General features: G+C 48.0%; 1 protein-coding gene across 1 annotated transcript in view; it reads left to right on the plus strand.

Annotated features, from left to right (window-relative positions):
- ABTB1 (ankyrin repeat and BTB (POZ) domain containing 1) overlaps positions 1 to 11,066 on the plus strand; it is a gene marked incomplete at its 5' end in the record, with an annotated part of 23,476 nt that extends 12,410 nt beyond the window's left edge. The window contains 4 exons of the mRNA XM_010156991.1: positions 4,318 to 4,416; positions 5,020 to 5,187; positions 8,198 to 8,398; positions 10,214 to 11,066. Of these exons, the coding sequence (XP_010155293.1) occupies positions 4,318 to 4,416; positions 5,020 to 5,187; positions 8,198 to 8,398; positions 10,214 to 10,420 (675 nt within the window). The remainder of the gene's footprint in view (positions 1 to 4,317; positions 4,417 to 5,019; positions 5,188 to 8,197; positions 8,399 to 10,213) is intronic.
- Positions 11,067 to 11,672: the final 606 nt, after the last annotated feature.

Genomic DNA, 11,672 nt, shown 5'->3' on the forward strand with positions numbered 1-11,672 from the left:
TAACCTGACTGGCAATAGATTTGCTTTTCATAACTACCTTTTGTTGACCCTTAGAAGTAGCCCACAGGTCATAGGTTGATGACGACAATGTAAAAATACCATCCGTATTATTAGTTAGGCTCAGATATGTGGACCTTTGCTCCCAGTTGCAGGAGAACAGGATAAATATTAGAGTTCTCCATTCTCCCTGCATCTGTTGTTTTCTGTAATATCAGCAGATTGACTTTGCTCTTATGCCTGTGCTTTCTTTTTTCCTCTCTCATATCAAGCACTGAATTTAATAACATGAACTCATTTTAGGTGGCTGCTGGGCCCAGGGCTTGCATGACTGAGTGATGTAGCAGAGTTTATTGCCTTTTTTCCTTTTTGTCCTCTGCTGAACAGACCTGCCTGGCAAGTGTGTGTGTGTGTGCGCGACTGACCTGCTGGGTAAGGCTTCTTGCCTGTAATAAGCCAGCGTGTTTTGTGCTGGCTCTTGACATATTTCTATGGGTGTTGAGCACTTTATAGAGGGAGTTTTTCCTCCATCAGGTTTCCATCTACCAATGCAGAAATCCTTCCCACGTAACCTGCTTCCCCCAAATAACTGTGTATTTATTTGTGGCTTTCAATATGCTTTTCTGTGTGTTTGCAGGCTTTAAAGGGAGGTGATACTATAAGTAAGTCTCAGCTTTACCTCCCTGAGAATTAAAAAAAGGATCATGGGCCTCAAAACAGTGCTATTTACGTAAATTTTAAGTCATGCTTCACAAATGAAAAGAATGCTTTCTGGTTGATTGCTTGTTCCCGGACCTTGATGGCTTGCTCGTGTTGGGTTAAGCTCTTCTTCTCAAGGGTTAGCAACACTGCACTCTTAATTCTTCCGTGCAGAATAGGAGCTAAAAGGAAAATATGAAACTTGGAATAATGCAATGATCTGAGGGCACTGTGAATGCCTCTGTGGGCTGTGGTTTTCTTGCTACGTCCATAGACCAGAACAAAGGCAGTTACAGCACCGTGAGACTTGTTAGGGCTGTAAAAGTGAGGAGGGCATGGGCACACGCCTGTTCACCACGGAATTTGTATCCCATGCACAAGCGTGGGGGCTTTGTTTAAGCCTGATAAATGCTACGAGATTGTTGGCTTTCTCTCTCTAGATCTGTTTTTTTTGTTAACTTTCAAAGAATGTATGAACAAAGGTCTCCATCCTATTGCCATTTATATCTCAACCTGATGTTTGCAAGTAGGTACGGTCTGAATTGGGCATCTTTGCTCTAGGACAGGGGAGTCGCCCATCCTCATTCTTGCAGGTGTGATGCCATACAAGGAATAGTATACAAACTGTGTAACTGAAGATGTCAGGGACAGCTGCATAGTCATGTGTGTTTACATCTGCATTCTTGAGAGAAACATGCACTTTTTCCAGCCTATCTGCAACAAAATAAGTATTCAGCTTCTGGGTAAAAGCCACCATTTTGGAATTTGGCAAGAGACATTCTGAGCTGCTGCACGTCATGTAGTGCCATATTGCATGAAATTAGGCTGTATACAACTTTGCTTCACTATAAACAGATAATGTGATTGTAATGTCTTTGATATTTGAATGATGCAGAAAACTCTGCACCCCAATTTCATAGTTCAGTAATATGGCATATTGACTAAAACAATAATTAACATTTGATATCCAGTCACAGCTCATTATTAGTTTTTAGAGAGAGAACTGTCTATTCTTTGAACTCTTAAACATGTTTATAATCTTGGTATTTTGTTTCTCATTCCTGTTTATACCTGAAAGCCTTTTCTTTTTCAGTGTTTGTGTTAAGAAGTGTGGTTGTTGTCTCTCTTCTGTTTTAAACTAGTAATGGCCAGAATTTTTCTGACCACAACAGCTGCTGCTTTGGTTTGTTGCAGTAACTTCAGCAGTGACAGATTTAAGTAAAATACCATCAAAAGCCAGGCAACTGTCAGAAACCATGTGGCTTTCCACTGCCTGACTGCCTAACTCTTCATCTCGTGTCTGCCAGGTGATCCCCGAGTTGCAGACTCCAGGGCTTCCAGTGTGTGAGACTGTAGGCACGTTGGTTCCTTTTAGCTGGTTTTTCGTTACCTTTTAACTTGAAATCTTATTTTCCAAACCAAGATGAAAGCAGACTTTACAGGATCAGAGTTTGCCATTAAATAAATACTGTTCTCTCCATCTGTACTGATGTTTGGCATGGCTGCAAAAGAATTGTGACCATTTGTCACTTCTGGGGTAAAGCTAAATGTTGTGATGCATACAGAGAACAGTTGGAAACAAGTAGATGGGTTCCATCTTGCCTGTCTCAGCACCAGTGTGGTGGGGTTGTCCATGGCAGTTACTCCTGTGCTTAGCTTTGCCCATTTGGCAGAGGCAGATTAACCGTGCTATTTCCAACATGCTTCCAATTTTCTTTCTTTATCCCATCCAATTGCATCTGCTTTTGGGCTGGCAATCTCCTCTTGGATCACTAACCCCTGTATTTTGTGTTGTAATTTATTTGTGATTTTCTTGCTGAGATAATCTGGCCGAGGTACAAATTGCTGCCACTGATTTCCTTTTTATGTTTTTGCCCCCAGCAACGTTTCTATTTAAGCGATAATAGCAAATCACAGCAGCAGAGACTTGGTCCTCCACATGTGATGGCTGGGAGATCCTGTGACTGTTCAAGCAGTCTTACGCTATAGAGGTGTTGAGAATACTTCTGTATTGTGGGTGTGTTTGCCCCTCATCGGCTAGACTGTTCTGTGCTTCCTAGGCGACACAAGTCACTTGGGCAGCTGTGCTTTGCCTGGATGGGGGTATGCTAAGGAGGTTGCCTGAATGGTAGAGTGGGAGCCAGTTTCCTGCAAGGAGACCCTGAAAGGGAGACAAAATTCCTCAAGCGTGACCAGGGAGGAGACTAGAAGTAGTAGAGGCTGAAAAGGAGAATAAAAGGGAAAATTCTGCCAAGCCACTTCATGCTGAATAGGAGGGACAAAGACATGAACCTGCTTTTGTAGTAGGAATTGGAAATGACCTTGTAAACCTGAGTATTGGAGTGGGGACCAGGCAAGGCTGGAAGCAGGAAACTGAGCCCAGGGAGTTTATAATTCAGGAGACTGACACAAATCAAACTCCCATGTCCATTCCAGAGGGATGGATTGCTTTTAAAGATCCGCCTTCAGACAGTGAAAGGAGAGCAAAAAAAGGATGCATATAGAGTTTGTCTCGATCGTAGTTCTTGTGCTACAAAGAGTGGCATCTTATCAAAGCCTGTTTCTAGGTTTGTTTTACCTGTCGTGTGCCTGCAAAGTTGTAGCCTTGAAAGTCATGTCAGAATTTGTAGGAGAGGACACGGGAGCCTGGGCACAGGGTGAGGATACCAGCAAGGCAAGGTAGGCAGTTGGATCGTGGCTACTAGTGCTTGTAGTGGGATGCCACAGAGAGCGTGGCTGCAGATCCCAGGCTGCGGTTGGCTCGGTGCCTTGAAAGATGAGACACAGGTAACAGTAAAATAGTGGCCTGGGGAATGTACAACTGGGACAATCTGATCTCATCTTTGACGCTGGAGGTGCCCAGTGTGTTAGAGCAGGTAGTAGATCCGGTGGGGAGCGTTCCTTGAATTGCTGCGTCTGTTCTGGGAGAGGACTTCCCCAGTGGGGGAGGGCTCACAGGGAGAGCTGCTGTGGGAGGCAGCAGTGTTATTGTGACAGCCACGCACACAGTTTGAACATCACTGGGCTCGCTCTCCTGCGACTGGGAACCAGAAGCTGCCAGATGTGGCTGCAGAGACAGACCGCCTGGCAAATGGGTACAGATTGCCATATTCGGTGGTGGTGTAAGCTTTTGCCACCTTGGTGCCTTGCCATGTCCTAGAACCTGTTTTGTGAGGGAGACCCTGCGGCGTGTGAGCTGTGCTCGGCCGGGAGCACCCACCCAGCGTACTGCAGCTTTGCTCAGTCCCGGGGGAGAGGAGGCAGCTGGCTCCTCAGTACAGCTGGAAGTTGGATGCTTTCAGTTAGGATGGGGGCAGGCGTGTTGGAAATGGTGCTTAGGGTTATCTGCTTTGTTAGGTGGCACAGAAATGCTTCCCAGAGGTGTGTCAGGGAGTGTTCGTGGATAAGGGAGGCAGCTGTAACTTGTACCAGGAATATCTCTATCGGGAGTGCAAGGGCTCCAGTTGCTCACATTGAAATCTGTGTTCGGAGCATCTCTGGTGCTTTGCATTGTGCTGAGGGAATGGATGGATGATTGGTTCTGGGAAGACCAATCTTGGGACCCTGAGCGTACCGAAAGCACAAATGTTCAAGGAATGGCTCTCTGGTTTCTCTTCCTAGGTTGGTTTTGGGGAGCTGCCGTTTGACAGCACCGACAACTTTAACAGTTGTGCCGACGTGTGTTTCCGGGTGGCAGACTACAACTTTTTGTGCCATAAGGTATGTGCTTGGGCTGTACTTCATTCCTCCTCCCTTTTTGCCATGAATCTGGCCTTCCTGTCTCCCCCACTCATCCAGTGCTGGATATGCTCTGCAGAAGCAGCATTGCCTCATCAGCTGGAAAATCAAGTGTTATTGCAGCTGGAAACTATATTTAAAGCATTTAACAAAACAGCAAACCCAGCCTTTCTTGCTGAGGTGAGGAGATAAATTTAAGGATTCAGCTACAGCGTTCACAGCTGCGAAGTCTCCTACTGCTGGCTTGTGAGTTCAGTGTCTGCGGAAGGGAACGTTTCATCTGCAAGCAAACAGCAATGAGAATGGATTTTAAGATCCAACCTCAAGTTATTCTCCTGCACTAATGCCATGCTGCTTTCCATCTCTTAAGCTTACAGATTGTTTTATTTTTGTTCTCAGGGTAGGCACGGATGGAAATAAGGTATGGAATAACATCAGAGGTGCAGCTTCAAAATATAGGGAGAACAGAGTGAGAGTCTGAACTTCCGAAATATCTTTGAGCTGCTCTGACAGCTGGCTGCTAGTGCTCTTTGCTTTGGTGCAGTGAGATAGATCCTAGTGCTTTGGTCTTTATTCCCTCTCCAGGCATTTTTCTGTGGTCGCAGTGATTATTTCAAAGCCCTTCTTGAAGATCATTTCAGTGAGAGTGAGGAGCTGCAGACACAGCCCAGCATCCCTGTGGTGACTCTCCACAACATCTCAGAAGACATCTTCATCCGGGTCCTCTACTACATCTACAGTGATGATACAGAGGTGAGGCCAGCCACGGAGCCTTTCCTGCTGTGCTGATTAGTTCCAGAGGTGTTCACAGCAGTGTTTTGCTACAGCATCTGGAATTGTGGTTTCTTAAATCCCACTGCCCTACTCTGCTACCTCATTTCTGTCTCAGGGACCTACCTACTGGGACTTGCTGTAAGAAGGCAGGGATCTAGTTTATGTGCACAAAATTTGGGAAGCAAATCCCAAGTCTTTCATCCCATAATAAAAATTTGGAAATGAGGTTGCATATTGTATGATAAATGCAGGGCTTTGTAGATTTCCCTCTTGGGGTCTGTCGAGGAGTAAGGAGAGCAGCTGCCAGTAGATGGCAGATTGAACACATTTGGAGATGTGGAAAGGTTGAGAGATTCTGCTTATTTACTCTTGGCATCATAGCCCCCTTTTCCATTTGTAGCAAGTCATTATTTCCAGTGTTACTTATTGCTGGGTGGGCAAAGGTTCTGCTGGGAGACCAACGCCTTGTTGTGCTCAGTATCGCGAGCAGCAACAAAACGGCCCTAACCCACCCTGTTTGCAGCCTAATGGAAGGCGCAGCAAATCTCAGCATTAAAGCAGCTTCCTGCTTTGGTTTTGTGGCAAATGCTTTCTGCAGGTCTAGCTGCAAGATGCCAGAGCTCGTTCTGGCATTAGGGCAGGGATCAGGGACGCTGCTGCACCTGCCAGTGTCGCTTCTCCCAGGCAGTGTTTGTGTGCGGGGTTAGGTGCCACATACAGAGAGGGCACGCAGCTGTGACCTTGTTTCTGCTGCTCTGCTCACCTCCAGGGAGCAGCAGGGAATGTGTGCTGGAGAGAAGTATGTAGCGGGCAGGCAGGGCGAGATTGCCATTGGTATGCCAGGGAGCAGATGCTCTTCCCACAGCCATGTGCTGAAAGGGCAGGAGAGAGGGAAAGCAGCATACTGGGCTTGGGAAGACCCTCCTGACCTTGTGACTGCACTGCAGTGTGACCCTGTTCCCTTGCCCATTTCCAGTCTGCCTGCCCCTCCCCAGGATGACTCCCAGGAAGGATGTTTCCCAAGCAGCAGTCCTTTCCATGGGGTGTCTCAGCTGTCCTGTCTGGACTTGGAGCAGGAGGACAGATCAACTACAATGTGTAGGTGTTGAAAGGGTTTTGCTCATGTTCTCTATGCAGGATGGTACCATCACAAAACTAGCTTGTATTTCCGACTGAGCAGCCAAGATAGACCTTCTTCAGAGAGTTCATCTGTCATGAAAAACTACCAGGAAAAATGGTCAGGAAAACAGGAATGTAGCTCAAGTTCCATGCTGCTCTGTTGAGTGTTCTCCCTGCCCCGGGTTTCTCCAGCCGAGTGTCAGCAGTCCCAGTTCTACTTTTCTTTTCCAAAGGATTTATGTGTCTTTGCCATGTAGTAGTGACAATGCTTGTAGTTGCAGGGAAGAGAACAGAGAGGCTTCCAGACAGAAAGAGAAGTTGCTGATCAGAGTTTTTATGTGGATTCAAGGGGAACTTCTGGAGGAACGTTTGCTAGGTTTGTCCTTGATCGCGCAGTTGGGAGCTGCTGCCATCAGTACTACTGACTCGGACGTCTCCAACTCCTGAAACTGATTGGAGCTTATGAAAGGACAAAGCAGTGCTTGATTAATAACCCCAAGGGCTTTGTCACACCCCTGCGGCACTGTAGAATTCATGGCATGCCTCTAACACATCTCGTGTCCTTCCGCACAGCTGCTGCGGGGTGTTACACAGAGGAGACGCTGGCTGTGAGTAGTCTCTCGGAGCAGCGGTGTGGACAGCTGGAGGGTGAGAAATCATCAGCCTTTTGCAGTTGTCAGAGTGAACAACCGCATGTGTAGATGTGGACAGCAGTGTGTTTGCTGCTGACCGGTTGTCAGGGCAGTGGATCACACTGCACCAGTTACCGTTCCTCAGTCTAGACCCGTGTAGCTTGGTCTCTAGATGCAAGTGATGTCTCCTCCTCCACAGCCCCAGGGAATGCCGCATCCTGCAGATTCGCTGTTAAAATGGACGTGGGTTACTGTGCTCTTTGCACTTCACATTAGCAGGAACAGAACTGTGCAGAGAAAGGCTCTAGTTCCAGGTTAGTGACGCAGATGGCTGACTAAAATAGGTTTTGCTCAGCCAGGGGGGAAGAGACTGAGTGAAGCTGGAGGTGGTGTCTCCAACATTATCTACAGCATTTCTTGTCCTCAGATCACTTGCAAGGAACAAAAGTACCCGAGAAGGAGATGGGAGGGTGGTTCTCTCGCTCAAGAGCCTGAAAATGTTAAAGGCCATTCACAACAGTGTAAGCCTGAGCGTCTGGTACATGAATTCAGTTCAGTTGGAACGCCCGGTAAAGCTCCAGTAGTATTTGATGTACAGAGCCTGTGCCTTTCCTAGTTGAGCTTCACCTACAGTTTATTTGAGGTGCAGCTTTCTGTACATGGATGCTGTGTGTGTTCTGTGCCGGGGAGGTTGTCCTGGCTGAGTTAGCAGAGACAGTTTGAGAAAGGAACTTCAGAGAATTTTGCACATTTTTCACAAAATGCAAGTCTAACAGTACAAAATGGGAAGAATAGTCCTGGTGGGGACAAGGTGCTCTGTTCTGCCAGCTTGTTCCATTTATCTCTTTGAAGGGCTTTCAGTACTTCAGGTAAAAGCTGCCTCCTTCCACTGCTGCACTGATCGTTCTTAGCAGCCAGCTTTCTGCTGCACGTCAGTGTCCAGCATTGCCTGGGGGTTAGCTCGGCGGTTAGCTGCAGCATGGCAAACTTCTTGCTTTGTGCTGAGCAAACTGCCTCTGCAGCATTTTAAAATCCTCTGTGGTACCTGGGTGGAAGAGCTAGCCCAGAAAGACTGAGCTCCTCTCTCTCTGTAGTACTGTTAACACTTGTCCAGTAATGGGCCAGCTGGATTCCAAACTTGAGGGAATCTCTGCTAAAACCCAAGAGAAGGCGGCAGTTTGCCAGAGATGAGTGCAGTGGGTGGGAGTGGACGGTAATTCTCCTCCTTCCCTTGCCAGCTGTCCCCAGACAATGCCTATGACGTGCTGTGCGTGGCAGACATGTACCTGCTGCCTGGGCTCAAGCGCCTTTGTGGCAGGACCTTGGCTCAGATCCTTGATGAGGACAACGTTGTCAGCATCTGGCGGATCGCAAAGCTGTTCCAGCTGACCCGGCTGGAGGACCAATGCACGGAGTACATGGCAGAGATCATCGAGAAGGTAGCAGAAACTCTCCCCACTGCGCTTACCACACGTGCCCGCAAATCTAACTGCACAGTGAGCCATAGATACAGATGAATGGGTGTACTTTGGTCTGTCGTAAATGGTGGCTTCTCTGGTTTAATATGTTTCCTCAGAATGAGCAGCGTTTAAGTAGCAAAGCACATGGTGCGTTAGGAGAGAGGATGAGGAGGGTGGTAGTACCTGATGCGGTTGCAGTAAGCCAGGTGCTGGTGGCTGTTCAGCACATCCCTGTGGACTGTGGGGTGAAAAACCTGCCCCAAAAGTTCTGTGAGTGCTGTGGGCAGGTGACTGTCACTGGGCTTTCAGCCAGCGTGCCCAGAGCAACGGTGGGGTTGCCTGGAATACACCAGCTGCAGCCTGGAGAACCCAGTGGGGTGAGCAGGGGAGCTCTGCAAGAAATGCTTTTTGGTGCTTCCTGGGGAGAGTTCTTCTGACCTAATGCTATAGAAAGCAGAAATTAATGTGGTCTTTACCCTTCTCCAGGATGACAAATCTAACAGTAGAGGTTTTCACAGGGGAAATTTGGCTGTTGAACAGCCAGAAGTAATGAATCTAAGACTGGCGTTTTCTCTATGGGGCTCCATTTAAGTGTTATCCTGAATGATTGTAGCTTGAAGTTTCAGGGCTTGTGGAGAAAGTTTGCGATATGGAAGGATAAACTAGAATCTATGGGGTGTTTTTATCCTGAGACAGATCTTGATAAATGGCTTGTGCAGGTCACATGGAAATGTAACATTTTCACCTGCAGCTTGAAAGGTGTGAAATTCTTTCTGGCATGTGAAAACAGCAAAGGAAATTATTTTGGGGCTGTTGTTCAGTGTATAGCTTTGGGGATGATGGATGCATTGGCATGTATCCAGATTCTGCCTTCTGAAACAGGGATTTGGTTTGAAAGCTGACAAATATCCCGAGTAGTAATAGGGCAAGTAAGGCTTTGTGTTGTGTTACCCTTGCATCCCCTTCTCTAGCCTGCATGGGAGCTCTTGGGCCCAGCGTTGGCAGTGTGCCTTCCTGAGGGTGTTGGCACACACGGAGCCACCCCAGCTCTTCAGACATCAGCCACCTCCACCTTGTGGCACTGCCCCGATGCACCGGGGAGAGATTTTGGCAGTGCACATAGCAGAGAGCAGGGCTCAGCAACCTGCCGTGCCCAGGCACAGTTTGGGAGCATAGACAGATGGAAGCTGCCTCTCACCCTTCAGCACACCACATGTTCCTGGGGAACTTGATGCAAAATCATTGATGGGTGACCTGATTCCGTCAGACTGGGTGCAGAACAGAGCAGCTGCCTTGCTGTGATCTGCCGGTCGGCTGGTGGTGGGGCTGAGAGCCATGGTGGGGATGGAGGCATCTGTGCTCCTAGCTTGAGCTGGGCATGAGCACCCGCTGTCTTGCCTGTTGCAAGACACTTCCCAAAGTGTCTGGCAGCGTCTCCTGGTTCCTGCTGGGGAGCCTTTCTGGAGGGAATATTGTCTATATTCGTGTGCCCCAGTACCTGAACTGTGGATGTCTAGTGAGCGGGTATCACAGTGCACTGCTTGAGGTAGAGATTGCTCATGGTTGTGACTGTTTATTGTTGGGGTATCACTGCCTCCTTAGGATGAATGGCAGGATGCATCTCCAGGTAGTGTCTGTAGGAGACATACGAAGATTTGGGTCTCCATGTGCCCTTAGCATTCCCTTTTCTTCTCTGGGATCCCTCAACAGTGGCTGAGCCCATTATCCCAACCCTTTACACCTCCTTACTTGTCTTCTTGTCTTCCTAACGGTTCTCTTGTCTACCCTATCCAGCTGGTGGAGTTGGAGGAGTTTGTGGCTGCTGTCAAGGAGAATGCGGAGGCTGTGGAGGAACGGCAGGAGACTGACTCCATTCCTCTGGTTGATGACATCCGCTTCCACATCACCAGCAACGTGCAGACTTACAGTGCCATCGAGGAAGCCAACCAGAAACTTGAAGCTCTGGAAAACCTCCTGGCCAGTATAGGGCTTGAGTGCTGATGTGTGCAAACCCCGCCTGTCCTACGCAGCCTGCGCTGTCCCCGCTGGGCTGGCTCGGAGTGCGAGGACGTCCGAGTCTCGGAATGTCTCTCTGCCCCTTCTTTGTCCTCCTTCCCATCTGTTTTCAGGCATGGTTTCTTTTTAATTTATTTATGTCCATACATTTGCATGTCTGGTTTGTGTTTGGTTTTGGTTTTTTGTTTCTCCTTTCAGAAGTAGCTCCCAAAGCTCAGCCCAAATCAGTAGCTGCTCCGTTGTGTAATACAGTGCGGACAGGAGACTGCAGGCTGTCGGGGGTGGTAAGGGCGCTGTTCTAGGGGACTTGGTACGTACGGCCCAGTGTTAGGACCCATCCTGCTCTGTTGGCCAGCAACACACTTCTGAATCTGTTTCAGCCAGGATATTTGTTGAATTGCCACCAGCAGAGGAAGAAAACTGGATTAAGCTCTCCAAATAAGTATAGTGGAAGGGAGCTGGCCTTTCTTTCTCTGTCAGCATTATAAGATTGGCAAAGGTGGGCGGTGGTTCTTTAACAGGGACACAGGAGTACTTGGCTGAAGTACCGTCTTCACCTGCTATGCTAGTTCTTAGATGAAAAAAACCAAAGTGATTTCCAGGTCTTCCCTATCTTTTCATTACTTCGAAGTTCTCAGAATTTAAAAGCTTTGCTTTCTGAACAAACATCTTTGGGAATACAGTAGAGACCAGAGACCTTCTGTTCTTAGAAAGCTTTCAGTGCATAAAAAAGGGAGATCACAACTTTTCCGAACAGGGGAAGGAAGCACCTTCTTCTTGGAAGCAGCACTTTTCCCTTTCTTTTTGTCCATTGTGGTAGAGGAAAGCTGACTTGCTGGTGGGTCAGGGAAGAGGCATCACCGGAAATCTTTTCTTAAAAGGAAAAGCGGCCTTTTGGGTCTCTTGCAGGGCAGCTGTCCCACTACTTGTTGACCTTCTGGTTTTACTCTGCCTTGAGACTTGTAGCTTCAGTGTTCTCCAGGAAACTCACTGTTTGTCCTAATGAATGTTTTTGTATCTGTGTTCTGCAGCAGGTCGTGTTATCTTGTGTTGTCTCCCTAGGCTCCTAATGAGGGTAACGATGTTCTTTCTCCTTGGTGCTAATCAGTAGGCGATAACCCTGCATAAAGCTTGCCTTGCCAAACAGGCCGCCCTCAGAGCTGTTCATCTCCAGAATGGCATGTTACGGGAGCCTCGGGTCTCCGAGGCGCAGGCTGGACATGCTTTGCCGTGCTCC

The sequence above is a fragment of the Eurypyga helias genome, unplaced genomic scaffold, assembly GCF_000690775.1.
Source record: "Eurypyga helias isolate BGI_N326 unplaced genomic scaffold, ASM69077v1 scaffold6568, whole genome shotgun sequence".
NCBI lineage: Eukaryota > Metazoa > Chordata > Aves > Eurypygiformes > Eurypygidae > Eurypyga > Eurypyga helias.